Here is a 27,745-nt window from a genome sequence, read left to right on the forward strand (position 1 = left end):
ACAGAGACACCCACAAAGGAGCACTCTACCAAAAAAGTGTAAACTACCAACCCAAAATACTTTTTAGTGCATTGCTTTCTACAATAAAGAAAACTAAAGAATGTCATAAATTCAAGGTAGATCTTAAACAGTTTTTACTAACACACAGTTTTTATAGCGTTGAAGAATATCTGAATATGGAAAAGTAATATTATTTATATATACTGATATAAAATATTTGTATTTATTATTCACATTTTGAAACAAATTTAAGATAAGAAACTATATAGTAATTGACTACATCCATACAATGTATATTGTTAACGGATGAATAAAGAGACGGATTGTTTGATTGATTGTAGTATGAAAGGAAGCAGAATGTTAACAGAATTAGTTACAGTAAAAGTAGCGAAGATCCTGTGTTTAGAACAGTTATCCCTTGGGAAAAAATGTTGATTTACAGTAATGAGCCTGTATAAAAGGCTTATGCTATTCCTGCTACCAACCACAACTATCAGCAAAGAGTAGGGCACAAATCATTTTACGTTATAATTATTAGTATACAAACAGCATAGTGAACACATTATTGTGGCCAAGATAGACACGAAGCCCACACCTACTACAGTAGTACAAGTTTATATGCCAACTAGCTCTGCAGATGATGAAGAAATTGATGAAATGTAGGATGAGATAAAATAAATTATTCAGGTAGTGAATGGAGATGAAAATTTAATAGTCATGGGTGACTGGAATTCGAGAGTAAGAAAAGGGAGAGAAGGAAACATAGTAGGTGAATATAGATTGGGGGTAAGAAATGAAAGAGGAAGCTGTCTGGTAGAATTTTGCACAGAGCATAACTTAATCATAGCTAACACTTGGTTCAAGAATCATAAAAGAAGGTTGTACACATGGAAGAATCCTGGAGATACTAGAAGGTATCAGATAGATTATATAATGGTAAGACAGAGATTTAGGAACCAGATTTTAAATTGTAAGACATTTCCAGGGGCAGATGTGGACTCTGACCACAATCTATTGGTTATGAACTGTAGATTAAATCTGAAGAAACTGCAAAAAGGTGGGAATTTAAGGAGATGGGACCTGGATAAACTGAAAGAACCAGAGGTTGTACAGAGTTTCAGGGAGAGCATAAGGGAACAATTGTCATGAATGGGGGAAAGAAATACAGCAGAAGAAGAATGGGTAGCTCTGAGGGATGAAGAAGTGAAGGCAGCAGAGGATCAAGTAGGTAAAAAGACGAGGGCTAGTAGAAATTCTTGGGTAACAGAAGAAATATTGGATTTAATTGATGAAAGGAGAAACTATAAAAATGCAGTAAATGAAGCAGGCAAAAGGGAATACAGTTGTCTCAAAAATGAGATCGACAGGAAGTGCAAAATGGCTAAGCAGGGATGGCTAGAGGACAAATGTAAGGCTGTAGAGGCTTATCTCTCTAGGGGTAAGATAGATACTGCCTACAGGAAAATTAAAAAGACCTTTGGAGAAAAGAGAACCACTTGTATGAATATCAAGAGCTCAGATGGAAACCCAGTTCTAAGCAAAGAAGGGAAAGCAGAAAGGCGGAAGGAGTATATAGAGGGTCTATACAAGGGCAATGTACTTGAGAACAATATTATGGAAATGGAAGAGGATGTAGATGAAGATGAAATGGGAGATAAGATACTGCGTGAAGAGTTGAACAGAGCACTGAAAGACCTGAGTCCAAACAAGGCCCCGGGAGTAGACAATACTCCATTAGAACTACTGACGGCACTGGGAGAGCCAGTCCTGACAAAACTGTACCATCTGGTGAGCAAGATGTATGAGACAGGCGAAATTCCCTCGGACTTCAAGAAGAATATAATAATTCCAATCCCAAAGAAAGCAGGTGTTGACAGATGTGAAAATTATCGAACTATCAGTTTAATAAGTCACAGCTGCAAAATACTAACGCGAATTCTTTACAGACGAATGGCAAAACTGGTAGAAGCTGACCTCAGGGAAGATCAGTTTGGATTCCGTAGGAATGTTGGAACACATGAGGCAATACTGACCCTACGTTTCTAGCATTTGTAGACTTAGAGAAAGCTTTTGACAGTGTTGACTGGCATATTCTCTTTCAAATTGTAAAGGTGGCAGGCGTAAAATACAGGGAGCAAAAGGCTATTTACAATTTGTACAGAAACCAGGTGGCAGTTATAAGAGTCAAGGTGTATGAAAGGGAAGCAGCTGTTGGGAAGAGAGTGAGACAGGGGTGTAGCCTCTCCCCGATGCTATTCAATCTGTATATTGAGCAAGCAGTAAAGGCAACAAAAGAAAAATTCGGGGTAGGTATTAAAATCCATGGAGAAGAAATAAAAACTTTGAGGTTCGCCGATGACATTGTAATTCTGTCAGAGACAGCAAAGGACTTGGAAGAGCAGTTGAACGGAATGGACCAGTGTCTTGAAAGGAGGATGTAAGATGAATATCAACAAAAGCAAAACGAGGATAATGGAATGTAGTCAAATTAAGTCGGGTGATGCTGAGGGAATTAGATTAGGAAATGAGACACTTAAAGTTGTAAAGGAGTTTTGCTATTTGGGAGCAAAATAGTTGATGATGGTCGAAGTAGAGAGGATATAAAATGTAGACTGGCAAGGAAAGCGTTTCAGAAGTAGAGAAATTTGTTAACATCGAGTATAGATTTAAGTGTCAGGAAGTCATTTCTGAAAGTATTGGTACGGAGTGTAGCCATGTATGGAAGTGAAACATGGACAATAAATAGTATAGACAAGAAGAGAATAGAAGCTTTCGAAATGTGGTGCTACAGAAGAATGCTGAAGATTAGATGGGTAGATCACATAACTAATGAGGAGGTACTGAATAGAATTGGGGAGAAGAGGAGTTTGTGGCACAACTTGACAAGAAGAAGGGACCGGTTGGTAGGACATATTCTGAGGCATCAAGGGATCACCAATTTAGCATTCGAGGGCAGCGTGGAGGGTAAAAATCGTAGAGGGAGACCAAGAGATGAATACACTAAGCAGATTCAGAAGGATGTAGGTTGCAGTAAGTACTGGGAGATGAAGAAGCTTGCACAAGATAGAGTAGCATGGAGAGCTGCATCAAACCAGTCTCAGGACTGAAGAGCACAACAACAACGTGGTAATGAGAAGGAATTTGATATCCACATCCATGATCTGGAAACCATATTTTGATCTTATAATTTGATCTCTGTAAGTAACTTTACAACACTTATGGATAAAGACAGCAGAGCCTTAATTCTAAACGCAAGAAATTAATTGTTTATTCAGTAACAAATGCTCTCTCTGACCACAGTGCACAGTTAGTTAGAATAAGTAAGATAGTGCTTCGTAATGTGGATACTTTTCAGTAGAAATCAGTTAGAATAATTAATGACTCTTAAGAATAGTTTACAAGAGATGACTTGGGGTGAAATTTATAATGAACCAAATGCTATCAAAAAATTTAATCTACTCCATGATAAATTCGTATCATTATTTGAAAATAGCTTTCCACATAATCTAATCAGAAAGGAAATTAAACAACCATGTAAAAAAATTATCACAAGAGGTATTTAAGTATCTTGTGAAAGAAAGAGTGAAATGACTGGCAATAACCAGTCGTTACACACTACAAAAACTATTCAAAATGATTAAGAAAAGTCATTAAAAACCTAGGAACATGCACAAATAAATAAATACATGATGTCAGAAACCAGTAATTCTGACAACAGACCTAAGGCTGTATGGAATGTAGTGAAATGAGAGACAGGACAACCAGCCACAGAACAGGACAACATCACTATTGTACTGAATGGTAGGGCTATAAATGAAGAGTCACAGGTAGCAAATATATAGTGTAGGGACTAACAGTTCAAGAGAAAAATTGTGGCAGTATGTTGAAAAAGCAGCTCTCATAAAATTCAAGCATCACCTACTTCTCCTTCGGGAATTAAGTATATTATATATTTTCTCAAAAATAAAAGCTCGCAGATTTGTTCCCTTACAATAAGCCCCGCCTAATGTGAAATATGTAATGCATCACTAATGTAAAGCATTTTTCCAGAGAGGCTGCAATATGTCCTTGTTAAACATCTCTTTAAGAACTGTGATAAGAGAGACATTAATAACTACAAACCTGTTTCACTTCTGTCATCCTTTTCCAAAATTTTTGAGAAATATATTCCAGAATAGTATCTCACTTAAGCAACAATAATATCCTCAGCAAATCACAGTTTGGCTTTCAGAAGAGTTGCTCTACTGGAATGCCATTTACATGTTTACTCGCCAAATTTTACAATCATTAAGTGGCAAAAAGAGCATAGTTGGTATTTTCTTTGAAGTATCTAAGGCATTGACTGGATGAATCAGTATTCTTCTAGATAAATCAAAGTTTTATGGTATTGATGATATAGTCAACCAATGGATAATGTCATATTTAACCAAAAGAATGGTGAAAGTTGTACTTACTAATGCAACCAATGTTGTCTAGGGACATTCTGACTGGGGAAAAAATCATGTATGGGGTTCCCCAAGGTTCAATCTCTAAGTCTGCCATTGTTCCACATGTATGTAAACCATCTCCCAAGCAACATAAAACAAACAAAATTAGTTCTTTTTTCAGATGACACTAGTATTGTAATCAATCCAAGCATCCATACATAAATGAAGAAATTGAAACAGTTTTCAAAAGTATCATTGACTGGTTTTCTTTGAAGAGTCCGACTGTTAGTTTCAAAAGACACAACATATTCAGTTCTGCACATCTAAGGGTACTACACCAACAGTAAGTGTAATACCATGTGAGGAAATAATAAATAGAAATTCTTAGCTGCCCATACTGATGAGAATTTAAACAGGAAAAGCACATTTTTGTATCTCCTAAAACAACTTAGTTCATTGCAAATCTTGGGGAGAGAAAAATCATTTAGTGACTTTTTATTGCATATTTTCATTCAGTATTGTCATATGGAATAATATTCAGGGCTAACTCATTGCTAAAATATGTGCTATAAGATTAATATATGGTGCTCACCCACGACAACTTGCAGACATCTGTTTAAGGAGTTGGGCATTCTGACTATTGCTTCACAGTGTATTTAATCTCTCGTGAATTTTTTTGCAAACAGTCCACTGTAGTTCAGAAGGAACAATGATATACATAGTTAAAATACGAGAAGGAAAAATGACATTAATTACTCCACATTAATGTTGTCTTATGCACAGAAAGGGATGCACAATGCTACAACTAAAATTTTTGATAAATTATCCTGTGATATGAACTGTCAGACAGCCACCGAAGAAAAATTTGGAAACATATTGAAAAAGTTTCAGCTTGACAACTGCTACTCTGTAGAAGAATTTGTATTATTGTAATTTGTAAAGGATGGTGTGTAACAATTACTAACTCACATCTGTAAATAATGAATGTTTAGTAAGTAGCCTTATTTATAAATTAACTTGCAATGTACAGTGACTCCTTCCATATGCAAATGATCCACAGAACATGAAACTAACTAACTCATCCATGACTGTGGACATGAACCTACCCAATAAAGTAAGGTGGCACATTAGTATGCACTACATTCACACGTGGGAGGATAGGTATCCAAACCACTGTCTAGCTTCTGGGTTGTGTGATTTCCCTTAGTCATGAGCACACATATTTCACACGGCCATTATGGTAAATGTACATTCTGATGTTGGTGATATAATATAGGACACATTTGGTAGATACCTGAGTACCCCTGCCCTGTCCTTTCTTAATCCAGTCCAAGTTTGTATATATTTTATATGTAGGTATTATATCTGTGATGTATCTGACACACACACACACACACACACACACACACACACACACACACGAGTTCACTGTGGGATGTAGAAGATATTAATATTGTGATGTTGGTAGTGTTACATTCAGTGTTAAGATACAGGAGACTCTTGATTGATAACTATGGTTGACTATGTTTGTCACAGAGACCACTATAAAAATTGTGTTAGAACAAATAAGCCCTCGGTCACAAATATAAAGTCAAAATTGACCAGGTTTCGACGCTACTGTGAGTGTCGTCTTCAGAATTAAACTAACTGTTCTAAAACATATTAGGTATATAATACATTAATAAAATTAAAGTTTTTACTGACTGGAAAGAGTTGCAGTACTTACAAGTCACATTTTAAAAAATCTAAGCCGGAAAGGCGAAGTCATTAATAGTTGTAAATAAGATGGCGAGCCGCTAAGGGCTGCTCGTACTTGAGTGAACAAGGGTTGCAACAAGACCCTGTCATATCCTGGTGTTGTAATGTTGTGGGTGAGCAGAGAGAGACGGGAGGGGGGAGAGAGAGAGAGAGAAGGATTAGTGAAATGTATGCAAAATTTAACTACATATAGCTATTTTGGATATCATTGGTGGACCAACACAGTATTAAGTGAATCTTCACTGTTGTATATGGAGGCTCATGTACTATAGCCAAAAGACGTTTGTAATCATGATGTTTGAATATAAATACAGATGACAGGAAGTAATTGACTAATATTGTTAATTCAGACTGCAGGTAGAGGTTAGCTGCTTGAAGCCACTGATGTGTGTCTTTTATTTGATACATGAAGAACTCATAGTAGAATCTATAAGTTAGAAAATTTTTGTGTAATTGGATGAAATAGACTATCAAAGAAAATCACATGAACATTTAAAATTACTTAGCTTTCTATAACTAACAGTAACCCCATTACTGAAAGTTTACAGTACATGAAGCATCTTCTAAAACTTTGAAATTGTTGTTATGTTTCCGCACTTATTGAAATAATCTTTTTAATCCTTTAAATTTTTAGAAAGACTATTAGATAATAAATACTGGATAAGGTGCACTTACAGTGCCTGTGGCTCTTGCATCACATGCAGATGTTGGCAATCTGTTTACATTGGTTACAGACAGTCAGGTGACAGTATATGGTAGCCATTGAGAATCACTGACTCTAATGATTTCTGTCAGTGGAAGATATGAATTGATTAAATTTGTTTTCAATACGAATGAAAGGAAACTAGATGTGCTGACAGCTTGACCTGCACAAAGTCCAATGTCTTGGTTGGGATGAAATGTGACCATTGGCTTGTTAATTGGCAAAGATAACGAATCTCAGCCGGGAAAAAAGATTATCACAATAAACTGATGTGTAGTGTAGGCCCAAGATATATATTCATCATTCCAATAACTTACTTGTATGTCTTATTTCTGATTTTAACAATAATTTCAACAGTATGGTTAGGATTAATTACCAGTTAACTTTACTTACGAACTATAAGAGATTGCGAGTGAGAAGTTCTGATTGTCAGCTGACCACTGACTCATTGCTTGATGTAATCAGTTCCCATGGTTCACGATGCCAGTTGTTACCAATATTGGTGCACAACACAACCAGCACCTGCTTGATGTCATCAGCTGCGTACCTTATCTGTCTAAATACTATTAGTTGGTAACAGTAACAACAGTATTATGAGAAGGAAAGTTGCTATTCACCATATAGTGGAGAACCACACTGCAGCCGTGTGTGTGAGTTGTGTTTGCATGAATGTGTGTGTGTGCGCTTATGTGTGTCTATTATTGACGAAGGCCAATGGCTGAAAGCTTTAATTGTGAAAGCCTTTTTGTTGTGCGTATCTCCGACTCACCATCTCCGTTATATGGTGAGTAGCAACTTTTTTCTCGTAATATTGTTCCTATTAGTTGGTTTTATTCTCAGCAGATGGTACTAAAAACTTGATGATGTAGGGCCTATTACCTTTACAAAAAATTGACGATTTAACAGTGTTCATTCTACTGATTACAAATACCCATTTATTGATATGTTGAAGAATAATTCTGACTTTACAAAAGAAATAAGACTTTTTGCTTTGTAATTAATGGGACAAGAAATAAATTTGGAAAAATGGTGTCATTTAAATACAAAAGTAGCTTCTGTCACTGGGCGAACAGAGGAAACTGACTGAAATCTCAAGTAGGACTCATTTTATAGATTTAATATTGACAGATAGAAAATCATCTTACCTAACAGCAGCAGGAGAAAGGCATAAAATATGTGGAAATACACAAGCTTTCAGTGTCAGTGGCTTCTCGTTCTGGAAGAAGTGTGGAAGGGAAAGGAAAAGGAATGAAAGAAGAAGACTGGTGAGGTTTAAGAAATGGAAAGAGTTACAGAAAAGTCAACCAGAACTATGGGTCAGGAGAGACTTACTGAAATGGATGATAATTGAAGACTTTATAGCAAGCTAAACTATACTCAGCAGGAGGAAGGGGTTCATAATAGAAACAGACAAGTTATCTTTAGAAGTTGAGTTAAATTCATTCAAATAAAACAGAAATAATCAGTTGGGCTGAAATTGAAGAAATACAATAGCATAAGGTGTTATCTATGCAGAAATGCCTAATCTGCATTGTAATGAATATGTCCTGATAAATGAGAATTTGCTTCACACAATTTTTCAAACTTGGATTCTACTTATCACAAGCTTTCACCTTTACACTGGCCATCCATGTTTCCTTTCAGGAATGACACAAACATTGGTCATTTTCCTGCTATCTTTCCGAACTAATCTGTGGAAGTTCTCCTATTGGAAGCAACATTACCTGGGGAACGTATTTGGCTGGAGGATTCAAGACTGTTCATATACTAGTAACCACATAAAAGGGGCTGCTATTTTACAAACTGGGTTTAGTGGTTGTGTGATTATTTCCACCCTGTGAATGAGTGTAATGTAATTTGTCAGGAATAAGTAGCTTAAAATATTTTAGAAGGAAAGGAGATCATTCGCTGAGAAGCATAAGCATTGAGGCATCGACAGGTACACGCGCACGCGCCCACACACATACACACACACACACACACACACACACACACACACACACACACACACACACACACCTCTCTATCCCCCTACAAGGAGCCGACTGGATGCACAACACCATTGGTGCATTTTGGCTGGCAGGCTAGATTGAAGTTGAGGAAGTATCAGGTGGGATGGGTAGAGGGAGACATTGTTGGGGGTGAGTGGCTAGTAGCTTATACAGGGGCAGCTAGTTTGCCAGCAAGGAATGCCAGAGGAATGGGTGGCAGGTGTAGGGGCTATGTGTCTGATACATGAGTGTTTGAGCTGGTAGGGAGCAGTGCACAAGGTGACACGGTGATGTGAATTGGGAGGGGGTGATAGGATGGAAGATAGGGAAACTGTTGGGTGGAGGCTGGGGGGGCAATGGGTGACTAGAGACTGAGGCCAGGACAATTGCGGAAGCAAAGGATATGCTCCAAAGATAATTCCCATCTGCATAGTACGGGGAAAGTGACGGTGGAGGGAATGATCCAAATGGCCTGCATTGTGAAGCAGCCACTGAAATTGACCTGGTTATGCTCACATACATGTTGTGCTACTGGGTGATCAAGATTGTTCGTGGTAACATTTTTGACAGTGGCCACTGATGGACAGCTGATAGGTAATCATACCAATGTAAATACCTGTGAAGTGTTTACAAGAGAGTTGGTTTATGACATGGCTGCTTTCACAGGTGACCCAGCCTCTGATGGGGTATGATGTGCTTGTGACAGGACTGGAGTAGGAATTCTGGGTGGGTCGATTGGGCAGGTCTTGCACCTGGGTCTTCCACAGGGATATGGTCCCTATGGAAAGGGGCTGGGAATGAGAGTGGCATAGGGATGTTGTGGAGATTGGGCAGTGACAGAACACCACATTAGGAGGAGTGGGAAGGATTCTGGGTAAGGTGTCCCTCATATCAGGACATGATGATAGAAAATCGAAGCCCTGACAATGGATATGGTTCAGTTCTCCTGGTCTAGGGAGATGGTGATGAGAGAGGGTGCTACCTTGCAGCTGATCTTTGGGTTAGTGGGAAGATTAGGGTGCAGTAGGATATGGCACAGGAAATCTGTTTGCAGAATGGGTTTGAGGGGTTGTGCCTCTCTGTGAAGTCCTTTGTTAGATCTTCAGCATATTGGGCAACGGAGTTCTTGTCACTGCATATATCTAGTCCACGTGTGGCCAGGCTATATGGGAGGGAATTTCTGGTGTGTAAGGGAAGGCTGTCGCCAAAATGCAGGTGGTATTAGTGATTAGTGGGTTTAAAGTGGTCAGAGGTGTGGATGAAACCATCAGAGAGCTGAAGGTCAACATCCAGGAAGGTAGCACATTTGGTTGAGGAAGACACGGTGAAGTAGATGGGAGAGAAGCTGCTGGGGTTGAGGAAGCTCGAGGATAAGCCGTCTTGGCCTGCATCATCGAGATCATGAAGATATAATCAATGAACCTGAAACAGACCAAGGGTTGGGAAGTTCTGGGAATTTAGGTAGTTTTCCTCTAAATGGTGCTAAACAAGTTATCGTAGGAGAGTGCTGTGCAGATGGCAGTGGGTGTGCTGTGTACTTACTTACTTTTTTGTCTTCCCCTCAAAGGAAAAATAGTTGTGTCTGGATAGAGTTGGTAAGGTGTATAAGGAATGAGGTAGTAGATTTGGAGTCTGAAGGACACTGTTGTTGTTGTTATGGTCTTCAGTCCTGAGACTGGTTTGATGCAGTACCTACTGCAGCCTACATCCTTCTGAATCTGTTTAGTGTATTCATCTCTTGGTCTCCCTCTACGATTTTTACCCTCCACGCTGCCCTCCAATGCTAAATTTGTGATCCCTTGATGCCTCAGAACATGTCCTACCAACCGGTCGCTTCTTCTTGTCAAGTTGTGCCACAAACTCCTCTTCTCCCCAATTCTATTCAATACCTCCTCATTAGTTATGTGATCTACTCATCTAATCTTCAGCATTCTTCTGTAGCACCACATTTCGAAAGCTTCTATTCTCTTCTTGTCCAAACTGTTTATCGTCCATGTTTCACTTCCATATGTGGCTACACTCCATACAAATACTTTCAGAAACGACTTCCTGACACTTAATTCTATACTCAATGTTAACAAATTTCTCTTCTTAAGAAACGCTTTCCTTGCCATTGCCAGTCTACATTTTATATCCTCTCTACTTCGACCATCATTAGTCATTTTGCTCCCCAAATAGCAAAACTCCTTTACTACTTTAAGTGTCTCAATTCCTAATCTAATTCCTTCAGAATCACCCGACTTAATTTGACTACATTCCATTATCCTTGTTTTTCTTTTGTTTATGTTCATCTTATACCCTCCTTTCAAGATACTGTCCATTCTGTTCAACTGCTCTTCCAAGTCCTTTGCTGTCGTCATCGGCGAACCTCAAAGTTTTTATTTTTTCTCCATGGATTTTAATACCTACTCCGAACTTTTCTTTTGTTTCCTTTACTGCTTGCTTGATATACAGATTGAATAGCATCGGGGAGAGGATAAAGCCCTGTCTCACTCCCTTCCCAACCACTGCTTCCCTTTCATGTCCCTCAACTCTTATAACTGCTATCTGTTACATTTGTCCTCTAGCCATCCCTGCTTAGCCATTTTGTACTTCCTGTCGATCTCATTTTTGAGACAATTGTATTCCTTTTTGCCTGCTTCACTTACTGCATTTTTGTATTTTCTCCTTTGATCAATTAAATTCAGTATTTCTTCTGTTACCCAAGGATTTCTGCTAGCCCTCGTCTTTTTACCTGCTTGATCCTCTGCTGCCTTCACTATTTCATTCCTCAAAGCTACCCATTCTTCTTCTACTGTTTTTCTTTCCCCCATTCCTGTCAATTGTTCCCTTATGCTCTCCCTGAAACTCTGTACAACCTCTGGTTCTTTCAGTTTATCCAGGTCCCATCTCCTTAAATTCCCACCTTTTTGCAGTTTCTTCAGTTTTAATCTACAATTCATAACCAATATATTGTGGTCAGAGTCCACATCTGCCCCTGGAAATGTCTTACAATTTAAAATCTGGTTCCTAAATCTCCTTGATACCATTATATAATCTATCTGAAACCTTCTAGTATCTCCCGGGTTCTTCCATGTATAAAACCTTCTTTCGTGATTCTTGAACCAAGTGTTACCTATGATTAAGTTATGCTCTGTGCAAAATTCTACCAGGCGGCTTCCTCTTGCATTTCGTAGCCCCAATCCATATTCACCTACTATGTTTCATTCTCTTCCTTTTCCTACTGTTGAATTCCAGTCACCCAAGACTATTAAATTTTCATCTCCCTTCACTACCTGAATAACTTCTTTTATCTCATCATACATTTCATCAATTTCTTCATCAGCTGCACAGCTAGTTGGCATATAAACTTGTACTATTGTAGTAGGCGTGGGCTTCGTGTCTATCTTGGCCACAATAATGTGTTCACTATGCTGTTTGTAGTAGCTTACCCGCACTCCTATTCTTTTATTCATTATTAAACCAACTCCTGCATTACCCCTATTTGGTTTCGTATTTATAACCCTGTTCCTCCTGCTGCCGAACTTCACTAATTCCCACTACATCTAACTTTAACCTATCCATTTCCCTTTTTAAATTTTCTAAGCTACCTGCCCGATTAAGGGATCTGACATTCCACGCTGCGATCTGTAGAACGCCAGTTTTCTTTCTCCTGATAACGACAGCCTCCTGAGTTGTCCCTGCCCGGAGATCCGAATGGGGGACTATATTACCTCCAAAATATTTTACCCAAGAGGAGGCCATCATCATTTAACCACACAGTAAAGCTACATGCCCTCGGGAATGGCAGAAGGAAATGGGGGCCAGCAGAAATGGCACAAGAATACTCTGAAGTCTAGTGAGAAGTGCCACATCAACACTGATAACTGGTAGAATATTACTCCTGTTTGTCTGGGTTGGCATCAGCTCACACAGAATGACTGACAGCATTTTGGAGAACAAGTGCAAAAATGTGAATCAGACAAGTAGACTGCTAACTAGAAACAGAGGCAGTGTCCCCTGAACAACCTCCTTCAACTACTACCAGATGCACCCAACACAAGTCACTACAGTAGACAAGTTTTCAATTCGAGACTTTGACTGCATAATCACCTAAAGTGTCATAACCTCAAGAGACAAAGAAAGGTTACCATTTGCTGTGTTTACAACATTACTTTATATCAGAAATTATAATTAACATTCATAATCAATAGAGGAAAAGCCATAGGAATGAAATTTTATTTGTCACCATTGAAATTTGATAATGAGAGAGAGTCTTTATATCAACCAAGAAGTGTTGACCTTGCCTCAATCCTAAACACAACTGCACATATCAGTAGTATTTGGGGTTAAAATGAATCGCTAGTGGAGCACAGTCAGACTGCCTGGGTGCTACTCATGTGTAATGTCTGACCTTCTTAGTTTCCTGGGCATACATTTCCACTGCAGTGAAATCTGGTTTTAACCCATTAATTGAGATCATGGTAGTCAAAACTTATGTCTTGTTATCAATTATTTTTTCACAGAGAACTTGAAAGGGCTCATCATATGGGGACTCGATCAACTTAAATGTCACATCATGTGTGCACAGGTCTTTGATGGTGGAAGTGGTCCAACAGTATATATGTAGACATGCTCAAATTATTTGTTTGGCAGAACAAAAGTTTCCTAATAGGGAGGGGGGGGGGGGGGGAGGTTATATGCTATTTCAGCTGGCAAGCATCTCACTGCCAGATATAATTCAAGCTGTCCTTTTCTGTATTCGGCCAAGCAATATATTGTCCTGGATATGAGAGATTGTGAAGTGAAGAAATGGCCTGATGTCACAGCTCTGTGGTAATAAACAGATGTCCAGTGGATACTGAGACATTGAAATATAGTCTTGAGTTTGAGTCTGGTATGCTTATGTGCAGAAGTTGCATGCAGGATAAAGAAGAAAAGAGTAACTTTAATTCTTCATCATCCTCCTATGCATTTGAAAGTGATTCAGAATTTGATTATTTTGCCGTGACCTCATTGTTAGAAAGGACATGTGCTGGTATACTCCGTGCACCATTAACACACTCCATTGTTAGAAAGGACATATGCTGGTATACTCTGTACACCATTAACACACCTGACATCAGTAGTAAATTGAGCTGTATAGTCTTGATGTTGTAGCTGTTGCTAGTGTGTATTGATTTATGTATTAACACGATTCACGTTGTTCATCGCACTTCACATAGTGTAGACCGGGAACTGTCTGGTAGGCATGCCCGATGTAAAACTGACTGGGCACGGCCCGTGCTGCCTGAGTTGTTCTTGTTCCACTGGCAGAGGGTGCAGCCGAATTCTCATGTGCCCTCTGGTGGACGGGACTTTACTTGCGGCAACTACTGTCCGTGACGCCCCGTGCCGATGTGTGTCTCCCGCAATCTTTCTGGTGGCTACTGCAATTTATCATGATGATCGTGGGCAGAAGCTTGTGTGTCATTGTAAGCATCTGATTCCACCTGTCTGTTTTGAACCATTGTGTAATGACAGCGTAGTGTGTGACGTCACGTGGCATGGTATTTTTGAGTTGGTTTGTGTTTGTAGATGTTGTGTTGTTGTATTTGATGGCACTCTCTGGTGTCGGATGTTGTGCTGAGTTTAGCCTGTGGTATTGGGTTCATTTAAATTTTGGTTATCACTGTGGTAACCTGAGTTTATTTGAGTCTGGATAGTCATTGCTGCAACATGGATTTGGAATCATTTGCTTTGTTTTCAGTGAGGTTTTTTTTTTGTTAGGTCTGATTAGTTTGGTGTGTGTCATTGTGTGTGTGTGTGTGTGTGTGTGTGTGTGTGTGTGTTTGTTTGTTTGTTTTGGTTTTGTTCTATAGTAATTGTGATGTTTTGTCTGTTTTTCGTTTATGATATGTTGGTTGTGTTTTAATTGATCTCGTGAATATGGGGATTTTTGGGTTTCTGTGTTGTTGGGGCTTAGGTTTCAGTGTTGTTTTGTGAGTTATGTAAGTGTGCAAAATTTGTTGTTTCTTTATTTGTGGTTTGCCAAGAGGTATCAAGAGCTATATAGGTCAAGGGAAATGTCTGATTCTGTTTTTCATAGTTGAGGGTGTCATTTTTTCGTATTGTGGGCTTTGTTTGAGCTATATAGGTCGAGTGAAGTGTATGATTCCTGTTGGTTTTGTGACTGTAGCGTTATGTGGTAACTTGAGTTTTTTTTTATTATTGATAATATTTGTTTTGGAATGGTGCAGTCTTTTGCATGTTATATATTTAGCTTGTCTCTGCCCTTAATCCTCTTTTTCCCACAGTTGCCCCATTAGTTTCATTTTATTTTTGAAGTGAGAAGTTCTTGTGCCAGTTTTATTTTTGTTCGCATTTGTTATCATGTGCATGTAGTGATGACATCGTCAACATTTTATATACGTTGGAAGTAGGTGTTTCTGCTATAATTATGATTTCACAGGTCAAAGCAGTCAGCTGGAATTGGATGCTCCCCTAATGCCCAACTTGTAAATAGTTTACCTTTGCTCAATTGTGAGCTAAAGAAGCTAATGCTGAAATTTTCAGCTTTGAATCTGATTTGTCTCCTAATTAAAGTACATTAATATCAAAGTAATAAATGTAAATGTAAAAAAAAGCTTTCAAATTCTGTTTTTCTGACAATAATTGGAATTCAAAAACCTCTTATTAAAATATGTACTGCAAACACGTTGCTGTCAAATAGTTAATATGTTCTTGTAATTTCAGATGTTACAGATTTTTCCAGCCTAGGGGGGTTTGCAAAAGATGTTGAAGGAATTGTTGGTGATGAAGGCCTAAATCTGTTAATAAATAATGCTGGAATAAGTGGAAACAAGACTGCTAAACTAGCAGATCTTAAAGCAGAAGAACTTGCTGAAATATATAAAACCAACACAATTGCTCCCATTCTGTTGACCCAGGTAAGAAACTTTTTTTTATATCTGGTGGACAATCTTAGCATAAATGGTCTAGTTAGTATTTATGACACAGTATTGTAGTGATATGTATCCTGTAACTACAGAACCAGTTTGTCACCATAATTATCTCTACATGACTTTGCTCATCATTAGTTTCTACAAAAGCTTAGTAGTACCAGGGACATACAACTTTATACTTGTTTCAGCTAAGTGATGGCAAAAAGGTTGTTTGTACAAAATTAAACTGTGAAATTTAATGTTGGTTGTTAGTTTACTTGTGCAATGAATGAATGGACATATTTTGCACTGTACATTATAGCCAAAAATTACATTGTCATTCCCCCCTTCCTCCCACCAACTTCACTGTCTTTACATGTTGTTGCCAGAATGTGTAAATCCAGAACGTTGTAACACCTTCCTAGTTCCTTGTGTGCCTCATCCCTAATGATCTAGAAATGTTAGTTACAAATCCCCTACTGGAATGCCCTCAATTAAAGATACTGCTTTGTTTCTGTGGTTATCATAGGTATAATAAGTCTATTGGATAATACTGAATGATATTTAATTATGAAAGCTCTACTATGAGTGCAAGACTTCAGTGAGTACTCGAAAGACAAAATTATACACTACATTAGTATTTCCTGACTATTTCTACAACAAAAGCAATATGTATGTGATCGTGCTAGCTACCAGCCTTTTTTTTTAGATGCAATACTTATGCATTTATTGCACTTGATTTACCCCCAATATGTCTCCTTGAAATATTATTTTAACTTTGTGTATACATCTCTCAATACTTTTACATCAAGCTTGTGCTTTTGTTTCTCCACATAGCTGTAAGGCAAAGATCAAACCCGCTCAATAATCAGAGATGTTACATCCTACAATAACTCCCTTTGTAGTTAGAATTACATATAAACTTTTTCTTCTTCCTTTAAAAAATGCTTCCCTTCGTCTGTTCCTTTCTTTCTGTTTGTTTTACTTTTTATTACTTCATCTTTCCTTCTTCCCAATACATTCTTCCAGTTATCATTTGACTGCAATGAGTATTTCTCAGCTCTGTTGTTCTCACTCTCTTTCAAGTAAAACCAGCCAGTTACAAATGGGTCTGTCTGTAGAATACACATATATTTGTGTATCCTTTTTAATTAAGAGTGGTGAAGTGCCTGCTACATTTCTGCAGGGGGAAACAGCTATGGAAGTAAGAAACAGTTAGACAAAGCTTTTGTTGTTGTAATTATGAAGTAAAGACCTTTATTCTCAGTTGCACCATACATTTGCAGAAAGCGAGTCCCCCTTCTACCCTTAATTCTACCGCTTGATCTGTTCTAACAAACAAACAAAATGTCTGTAATTACCACCACCACCTTTGCCCTGTCCCTTAATTTATTTTTCAAATCTCACCTCCTTCGGGCACTGGCTTCTGTCTATCAGATTTATCCCACTCATTTGTATATAGATATTGTGGAAACTCAATCCAGCATCAATACCAAGTGACTAAAACCACCTTCTGTGGTTTTCAGTAGTTCCTTTTCTTTATAGAAATTGACCTAGTCAAAACATTGGCATATATGGAAGGAATCTGATCATTCAGCCAGCTGCTTAATATGTTCAGTCGCTAAAAATAGCCATTTTTCTGTAGAGCATTTGATACTATTAATCTCAAGGGTACTCACACCAACCTGCATCATATGACAAGCAAACAGCCCTTTTTGTAAACAATATTCTGGAATGGCAAACTAACCTGCACAGAATGCCCATAAATCTCTCTTCGTCTACTCCAAGATTCAGAATTGAGTTGTGCACAAAACAGTAAGCATTCCAAATCATGAAAGATTGTTTCAGCCTGTTCCTTTCGTAGTCATGGATTTTGAAACTAGAATTATATTCAAATTTGGTTACTTTACTCTTACAAAATCTTAACTGTGACCTGCCCCTGATCAGAACTCCATTAAACAGGAACTTAAATTCTTCAACAGACTAGATTCCATCACTGATTTAGTCCAACTTAAAAGAACTCTCTTCAGTTGAGTCACCCTTCAGATGTTAGTGGCTTCCATCTGAGCAGACTTAGTATGTCAATGCAAAAAAAATATTGTCCTTTCAGGACCAATGACCCAATTCATTGCTACTAAGACCTTACAGAAAATATGCTATGGAACTATTTTCAGTCAACAGAAGAATGATATTTTTAACCCTTTTTAACAATAATTCTCTTTTTTGTGGATGGCTGTCATTGGCCATTCAAGTGGCCAGCTTCTCAACTGTAGGTGATGACTGTCAGTCAAGGATTTTCCATCCTCCTGTTGCTATCTCGCATCTACATTTATGCCACTTATCCTGTCTCTTTATGTACCTGCTAGCCAAAAACATACAAACATAAACGCAATAACATATTACCATAAAATTAATCATTCATCACTGGTCTGTTCTTGAGACTGCAACAACTCTTTTTAATGACTGTGACTCTCCACTTTGGTCCATCAGAAAGTGTGACAGAATAGTGAGGAAGAGATTTCAATGCGAAGTCTGTTCACATTGTCCCCATATGGGATTTTTTGTTGCAACTTACTAGTAATACTTATAACTTGCCCTATGGAGTTGTTAGAGATGGAATATGCAACTGAAATAGATTTTCTAATTTGAAATGTTCCATGTGGTGAGTGGAATTACGTGCAAAGGACCTACTTTCAATATGGAAAGCTCTGGTAATATTCTGCTTGCTACATGTTATATCATACAGTTGGCCCACAAAAGCTTAATTGAAATACAAAATTCAAGATGCACTTACATAGAAGTTACTCTGAGTTTCTTTTAAACATAATTCAAACAGTCAATTATTTCAAACTTAAAAAAACTAAAATTTTATCATCCGAAACATTGTATCTGTAATGCAACCGTATGAGGCTCACGATGTAGATTCTTATCATGAATGAATGACTTACACATGCTCCTCACAAAGACTAATAGTTAACGCATGTTATCTCAGTCAACTACTATTGACTGGCTGCTCCAGAGTGTTCTGAGCAATGCTCACAAGTGCTAAGAAAGCTCCCTCTCATAATAAAAAAAATCAGTCATAACTTTCATAATTGTAATCTTAAACAGTTGTCAAATTTTCCATGGTTACGGAGGTTTTCAGAGAAGATGGATTAATGTGAAGCTACTACTTAAATAAACATAAACACTGCAACTATTTAAATAGAGCTGGTTATAGACTCCAAATTTGCGTAATTATAACATACCATACCTTAAAGTATTACATTTTCAGAGTTAAAAATTGGCACAGCTTCATGATTTTATGAGGTGGAATCCAAAATTTTTCGGTCTGGTGCTGCCATCTGGAATGTAGGAGTAGTAGATCTTTGCACCGCTAGGTGGTGAGAGCTGCATATCTGATGAGTCAGTGTGTGGAGTGGCGTTTAGCTGGGAGGACGTGTTGCATGTCCACTGTGATTTCTGTAATACTCTGTGTTTGGTGTGTGGCAATTTTACAATGGATCCATGAACAGAACAGTGCATGTGTATCAAATTCTGTGTGAATCTCAGGAAAAGTGCTACAGAAACCCTTGCAATGATTAAACAAGTGTTTGGGGGCAGAGCATGAGCTGTACATGTGTTTTTGAGTGGCATGCTCAGTTCAGGGCAGGCATTACAGATGTCGGAGATGATGCTCACGCTGGAAGGCCCATTAGCCGCACAACACCAGACATTGTTGCCAAACTTCAACAATTCGTTCGTGCGGATTGACATCGAACCATTCAAGACATGTGTATGAAATGGGTATTGGTTATGGAACATGTCAACGACTGTTGATTGGTGAATTGGGCACGCATCATGTCGCTGCAAAATTTGTGCCAAGGATCTTAACTGCTGATCAGAAGGCACAGTGTGTTGAAGTGTGCACGGACATTCGTCAGACCGCATCTGACCTTCTTGTCACGGGTTATCACTGGCAACAAGAGCTGGATTTATGGTTATGACCCAGAGACAAAGCAGCAATCATCCCAGTGGAAGAGTAGAGGCTGTCCAAGACCCAAAAAAGCGAGACAGGTGAAGAGCAAAGTGAAGAGCATGATCATTGTTTTCTTTGATACCAAGGGAATTGTGCACAAAGAATTCATCCCACCCAACCAAACAGTGAATTCCGCGTACTACTGTGACATTTTGCGACAGCTCCGTGGAAACATGCGGCAATGACGGCCCAAACTTTAGCTTCAAGGAAACTGGCTGCTGCATCACAACAATGCGCCCTGTCACACATCCTTGCTCACCAGGATCTTTTTGGCAAAAAGCAACTTGGCCGTTGTACCCCACCCACCATACTTGCCAGATTTGACACCTTGCGACTTCACGCTACTCCCAAAACTGAAACTCAAGTTGCAAGGCCATTGGTTCAACACTCGAGAGAGGATTCAAGAAGCATTGCTGGCGGTGATAAACACCCTCAAAGAACAGGGCTTCCAGAAAATGTTTGACCAGTGGCAGAAGTGTTGGGATCAGTATGTATGTGCAGATAGGAACTACTTTGAGAGCAATGGTGACCATTAGTCCAAAGGTAAGGTTTTCAACAGATGGCAGCACCAGTCCCAAAAATTTTGGATAGCACCTGGTACATGCCAAATATTATGTTGACATGCCTAATCTCTAAGTTAATCAAAAGAGATTGTCAGTCTACCTTGTTCAGTGATTTTCTACCAGAATTTCTATTTATTTTATGATTTTGAAAAATAATAAAAATGCTTTAAAATTGACTCCAAGACAAGGTTTTTATAATCAACTATCAAACCTGGTAATGCTATGCAATTGCTAAACATGTTTGGGAATTAGATATAGATGCTAATCTCTTCCCAATCTCCTTCTCCCCCTGTCTCTGTTCACCACCTCCTCCCTTTCTCTTCCTGCTCCTTCACCCTGTCTATGTCCATTACTCCTCCCCTCCCCCCCCCCCCCCCCCCTCCTCTTCTCTGTCCATCGCCTCATCTCCCCTTTCTCTAGCCTTGAGCCTTGTTTAGCAAATGAGACCTTGATTGGAATTGAAGTTGCTTGAAATGAATGAGTAAATCAGATGGGATCATTGGTATATGGTGTGTGAGAAAGACCTCTCTGGCTGTTGGATATGTGAGGATTGTAGCTTCATTGACAGTATTTTGCATGGTTTTAATCTGTGAACAAGTAGGATTACAAAGATTCATACAATTAGATTGCATAGTAATATTCCAGTCTTAAGCCAATAAGCAATACATACAACTTCCTGTTTTCTGTTGAGACTGACTGCAAGGAAGAAAACAAAACAGCATTTTGTTGTGCAAACAATTTTTGTTTAAAATTATATATAAGAAAAAATAATATATGTGGAAGAAACAATTTGTCTAATGATTTAAATGCCCCATTATCATAGTTAAAGCTGACTGCAAGAAAGAAAACAAAACTACATATTTTCATGACACAGCAAAAAATTTTCTTTTCATAGTCAGTTTTAACAGAATACCCATACATTGTTGTTTAAAAAGAGTTTAGCTTATTTCTGTCTAAATGTTTAGTAGAATACCATTTAAAAACTTGAAGTAACTCGGTGAAGAACTTCTTCAAATGTTTGGTAACAAAAAGTCTTGTCATTATGTAGTAGTATAGATTACACATATTATTCAATTTTCAAGTTTACAGTTATTGTTTTTAACACACTTCAGCATTATGTAAACATCAGTTTTCTTGGAACCTACTACATGAGTTGGTGGCATACTCAGGACACCGTACTTTTACATAAATCTAAACGTAACAAACTAAAGTTTGTTACATAACAAAGATCTTAGTGATGTGGTGTAAAACAAATGCTGTCCACCGGTACCAGGTTACAGCTTGTGTGGTGGGAGGCTGGGGAAGTGCTACAGGGTGGTAATGCTTACTGTGTCTGTGGCATTCAACAAACCACACTTGCCTCGTGGGTCATGCCAAATAGTGAGCACCTCTGGGGCTTCAGCATTCATTGGCTGAACCTTCAGTGAACACCATGTGATGTGGTGGTGGAACATTGTGTGACACAGAGAACTGGAATCTTGGTTTAACTAACCATATCCAAAAGAGGGTAGAAAACTCTATTAAAAAAAGCCTAAACCTCAAGGTATGGTGTATGCCAGTGGGGTGGATGGCTGTGGAAACAGAAGAGTCATTAGTGGACAACCTCAGAGGAAGCTGCCATACCTCAGTTGTTGAAGACTCACACAGGAAGTGGTGTCTTTGTCTTGGTGGACTCTTATTTCCCTAGCTCTATCCATTGGTTCAAGTCACATGTGGAGGAACTACTACTATTAACGCAGGGAGGATAAATCTGTACATGTCTCTAGGAGAAACATTTTAAACTATCCAATGCCCCTGAGCTGCATGCCTGCATCCTTCACAATTAAGATTACCTTAATTGAATGAGAGCTACAGGAGTGGCTATGTTTATAACCATTCCGTGCTTCTGTGTCTCACTACCAGCCTGAAAGCAGTCGCTTCGTCAGTACATGAGTGTCATGGGTTGACAATATGTCCTACCCACAGATTTACAAAACATTGTTTTTGTGAAACACAACTACCTCTTAACTCACATGAAGTGTTGAGTGCTGAAGGGATTTCAAATTGATTCCATACTTCTAGATTTCCAGAAGCTTCTCACACTGTACCTCACAAGTGGCTTGTAGTCAAATTGTGTGCCTCAGTTATGTGAATGGATTCGTGATTTCCTGTCAGAGAGGTCACAGTTTGTAGTAACTGACAGAAAGTCTTCAGGTAAAACAGAAGTGATTTCTTGCATTCCCCAAGGTAGTGATACAGGCCCACTCTTTACAGATGCCACCAGAATAACAGAACTGTCATCTTCTCTTTTAGACAAATTTTCTCAAATATGGAGAATGGTATCACTGAGCCACTAAACGTAAACTTAGGTCTTTCAGATCACAATACACTATTAACATGCATAAATTACTCTATCCCCAAGGCAGTAAAATATAAGTGGGGATACAAAAGGCACTTCTATACAGAAAAAGTAAATACTTTCATCCAGTTGTTAGCTAATGAAGCCTGGGAAGATGTCTTTGCACAAACAACAACCGAGGAATCTTTCAATGCTTTTTCTAGTACATTCATGTCCCTATTTGAGATGTGTTTCCCAAAAAAGCTCACAAAGATCAATGTCATGCCTAGGAACACAAGCAAGTGGATAACACCTGCTATTAGAGTATCTAGTCAAACACTAAAACATATCAGTCAACTCAAAAAAGATAACAAAGATGAACACTTCACAGATTACGTTAAGACATACAAGAAAATTTACAGGAAGGTGATCAAAAAAGCCAAGACAATGCACAACGACAGTGTAATTGCTGGGTCAGCAAACAAATCGAAAGCTATATGGAATGTAGTAAAAAAAGAAATAGGCCCAAGCAAAAATGTTAGAAATCCAGATGACCTTGTTTTAAAAGATGATCAAGGTGTGCTAGTCAGAAATCCTACTTTCGCAAATTACATTAATGACTACTTCATAAATAGTCCAATCAATCTGAGTAAAAATTGTTCTAAGATTAGTAGAACATCAATCCCAGAAGAACAAAGTGTTAATTCATTATTGCTACCTCCCACGAACAAATTGGAAGTTAATCGAATAATAAAAATAATGAAGAATAAAATGTCCTCAGGGATTGACGAGATACCTTGCTCAGTCATGATGAGATGTGCTAGTGTCATATCAGACCCACTCTCACACATCATAAACATATCATTTTCAGAAGGTGTCTTTCCACAACGATTAAAAATTGCAAAAGTAAAACCATTGTATTAAAAGGGCAATATACATGAAGTGGGAAACTATAGACCAATAGCTTTATTATCGGTATTTTCAAAAGTAATAGAGACAGTCATGAAAAACAGAATTACAAATTACCTCGAGAAATTCAATCTATTGTCTGTAAACCAACACGGCTGTCGCAAAGGAATGAGTACAGAGTCAGCCATCACCCAATTCATTGAAAATATTGTAGCTGGGCTACATAAGAACAACAGTACAATAGGAATAAATTTAGACCTCTCAAAGGCATTTGATACTGTCCAACATGATATCCTGCTAGACAAATTAGAATATGTCGGTGTACGAGGAGTAGCTAAAAAGTGGTTTCAGTCATATCTCCATAATAGGAAACAGGTAGTAGAAATTGCAACAACAAACAGTAAAAACCAAAGTATTGTTTACAGATCAGATATTCAGACTGTGCCAATTGGGGTACCGAAGGGGAGTGTTCTAGGACCTCTCCTATTTCTTCTTTACATAAATGATATGAAGATTCCAGTAAATGGTACTCATATAACCCTGTTTGCGGATGACACAAACATTGTAGTAACTGACATAAACCGGGTATTGCCAATATCTGCAACCAGAGTTATAGAATATTTGCAAAATTGGTTTGAAGTGAACAAATTAACCATAAATATCTCTAAAACTAGTTATATCCATTACAGGAAAGCAAAGTCACACTCTGATCTAGATCTCAGAATACAAAATAAAGAAATTGTGAGAGTTGCTACCACAAAATTCTTAGGTGTACATATAGACGAAAATTTAGACTGGAAATCCCATATCCTGTATCTCTCGCATAAGTTAAGCTCTGCCTGCTTTGCTTTACGCGTTATTAGCTTTGTATGTAGTAGGGAATGTAGCAGAGCTGTTTACTTTGCTTATATACATTCTGCTATTACCTATGGCCTCATCTTCTGGGGTCATAGTAAGAAAAATCTCAAAACCATCTTCACTCTACAAAAACGAGCTGTTAGAATAATTACCAAAAGTTCAAGGCTAACTCCTTCAAAGGAGTTATTTAAACAGCGGAATATTCTACCCCTACCATGTCTCTATATACAGAAAAGCGTAATTAATGTAAAACGAAATATTAACAATTTCCAATCCAACTCGGATCTACATACTTACAACACAAGAAAGTGCAATGACATTCATATAAAAAGAGTTAACAAGGCTTTGGTGCAGAAACAAACAAACATACAAGGAAGCAGATTGTATAACAAACTACCGGTAAAGATAAAAGAATTAAAAAAATTGTCTTCATTTAAAGAAGCAGTATTCAAATTTTTAATGACCAACTGCTATTATAGTGTAAAAGAATACCTGGAATAGCTTCATACTAAACAATTATATTTATGTACTCTGTGCCAATAGTAATTTTTATCTGACTGTTGCTATGATCTAAATAAATAATATGTACAAAAGTGCTAGAATTGTATGTGTTATATCCAAATATCAACTGTGTATTCCATGTAAAAAGACTTTCTCATACATCAATGTAAATAATCAAAGTTGTACATGCTATTTCAATGTGGTCTGATGTTATGTAGTCTACTATGCACATCTGTATTTTGTATAGTATTGTTCACCCTATATGTGTGTATATATATACTATGTATTTTTTGCGAAATCCATGCAATGTAAATTGTCTCTGGATGTATAAATTACTACTACTACTGTTACTACTACTACTTATCTGTGTAATGATTTAGGAGACAATCTAAGCAGCTGTCTTGTATATTGTCTAGTAAAGTCATCAGATGATCAAAATAAATTGCAAAACAATTTAGAAAAGATATCTGTATGGTGCAAAAATTGGCAATTGCCTCTAAATAATGAAAAGTGTGAGTTCATCCACATGAGTGCTAAAAAGAACCTTTTAAATTTTAGTTGTGTGATAAATCAGTCAAATCTAAAGGCCATAAATTCAACTAAATACCTAGGAATTACAATAGCGAATGATTTAAATTGGAAAGAACGGATAGAAAGTGTTGGGAAGGCGAACCAAACACTGTGTCTTATTGACAGAACACTTAGAACATGCAACAGATCTTTTAAAGAGACTGCGTATGCTAAGTTTGTCTGTCCTCTTTTGAAGTACTTCTGTGGGATGTGGGATCCTTACCAGATAGGATTAATGGAGTACACTGAGAAAATTCAAAGAAGAGCTGCACATTTTGTATTATAGAGAAATAGGAGAGAGTGTGTCACTGACATGATACACCATTTGTGGTGGAATAATTAAAACAAAGGCATTTTTCGTTGCGGCAGAATCTTCTCATGAAACTTCAATCATCAACTTTCTCCTCCAAATGCAAAATGTTTTGTTGACACCAACCTACATAGGGAGAAGTGATCATCATAATAAAATAAGGGTAATCAGGGCTTGCACAGAAAGATATAGGTGTTCATTTTCTCTGTGCAGTGTTCGGCATTGGTATAATAGAGAATTATTCTGAAGGTGGTTCAATTAACCATCTGCTAGGCACTTAAGTATGATGTAGATGTAAAATTCAGTGATTTGTTTGCTCCATTTTTCAACCTGTACTTCATGAAAGGCTTTTAAATACTGCATTGTTCTTTGACGATACAAGTGTACCACTGAAAAGCCTAAACTCTTCTGTAATAATACAAGAGATGGATTGTGTTTATAGCCATTTGTGTGTTACAGAAGTCTACAGGTGGAATTTCTTTCATTTGTTTTGTATTTTTCCTTTTAAATGGCCGTTGAGTGCATAACAACTACCAAACAATAGATTATAATTTAAATGACATTTAGTTCTAAATTTTTGGTGACACTGTTGCAGGCTCTGGTTCCACTCTTGAGGAAAGCTGCAAGCCACAATGCATCTGCTCAGCTGGGTATTGGGAAAGCTGCCATTGTCAATATTAGCTCTAGCCTTGGTTCAGTGTCACGAAACACTTTTGGAGGATATTATGGTTACAGGGAGAGCAAGGTGCTGTACACTTCTATTAGTTTTACAATAAGCCTACCTTATTACATTCTCTTGTAAGCTTTCCTGATCCTTGTACAGCAAGCATTTCTTTGTAGACCAGAAGAACTACTTTGTACCAGTAATGTTTGTTTGCAACAGATTGCACTGCCTGCTATCAGGCCTACAGCTGCTTTTGAATCATCCAAGTAACAGTTTATTAGCAAGCTTCTGCCGTGTTTAAGAAATGTTGCTTTGTTCATACATGATAATGAAGTTGTGCCCATGGGCAAAAGTGACCTACTTCGAAAGTGACCTGCTGAAACTCTACGTGAGTCGGAGTAGTGTCCTGCAGATAGAGATTGCAAGTTTAAATATCAACATACACTGCTCTCTGAAGACTACACAGTAGATAGGAGATGAAATGTCAAACAGAAATCACTTGTAATACTGTTACGAAATATAAGAATGTCCTCAGCAGTGCATATTTTAAACTTGCTCTCAGAATTTGATTTGTAAAATTTGCAACCTGTTCACCATTATTATGTGGTTATAAGGTAGCCCCACTATTGTTGACTTCTCAGAATCTCATGACAGAATAAGTAGCATGTAAAAGAGTTCTCTGAAACGTAACTAAAGGCCTTAAATTGTTACATGCTGCAAAGAGAAGAAAACCTATTTCTTTGGGTGACCTTATGTAAAATCCAAAATCCTGGTACTAAGTTGCTCTTAGATGGTAAAATAAAAGGCCAAAGAAATAGGGCCAGAATATGATATCCTGATTGGAGAATATAAAAAATTGTCAACTACTAAACTCCTTCTATACTTGACAGTGAACAAAGATAAGATGAATCATGTGATAACAAATGGATATGCATACAAAGAGGGAAAAACTAACTCTACAGTATAGAAGAAATGGTCAGGGAGAAATAACTTTAATCTGCCTTTAAAAGCCTTACCACTCAGTAAGACATTTTGCTTCCACAGGTATAATATTAGAGTTGTGCAGTTAACACTTTTTCTGTCATTAGACTGTAGTAGCGGTCATTTTTCCTTTTTTCCTTGTCCAGAATTTTTGAAAGTATAAAGTAACCACATGCATGCAAAACCAGTTATTAACTTTTATTAATATGTCATTTACAATTTCTTTTGCCAATGCTTCTATGGCATGACATTAATACTCGCCCTACCTGAAGA

General features: G+C 37.8%; 1 protein-coding gene across 2 annotated transcripts in view; it reads left to right on the forward strand.

The window, feature by feature from the left end:
• LOC124614057 (C-factor-like) overlaps positions 1-27,745 on the forward strand; it is a 48,036-nt gene that overhangs the window by 4,186 nt on the left and 16,105 nt on the right. For both annotated transcript variants that reach the window (XM_047142902.1, XM_047142895.1), the window contains exons 3-4: positions 15,594-15,787; positions 26,423-26,572. In XM_047142902.1, the coding sequence (XP_046998858.1) occupies positions 15,594-15,787; positions 26,423-26,572 (344 nt within the window). The remainder of the gene's footprint in view (positions 1-15,593; positions 15,788-26,422; positions 26,573-27,745) is intronic.

The sequence above is a fragment of the Schistocerca americana genome, chromosome 1 (assembly GCF_021461395.2).
Source record: "Schistocerca americana isolate TAMUIC-IGC-003095 chromosome 1, iqSchAmer2.1, whole genome shotgun sequence".
NCBI lineage: Eukaryota > Metazoa > Arthropoda > Insecta > Orthoptera > Acrididae > Schistocerca > Schistocerca americana.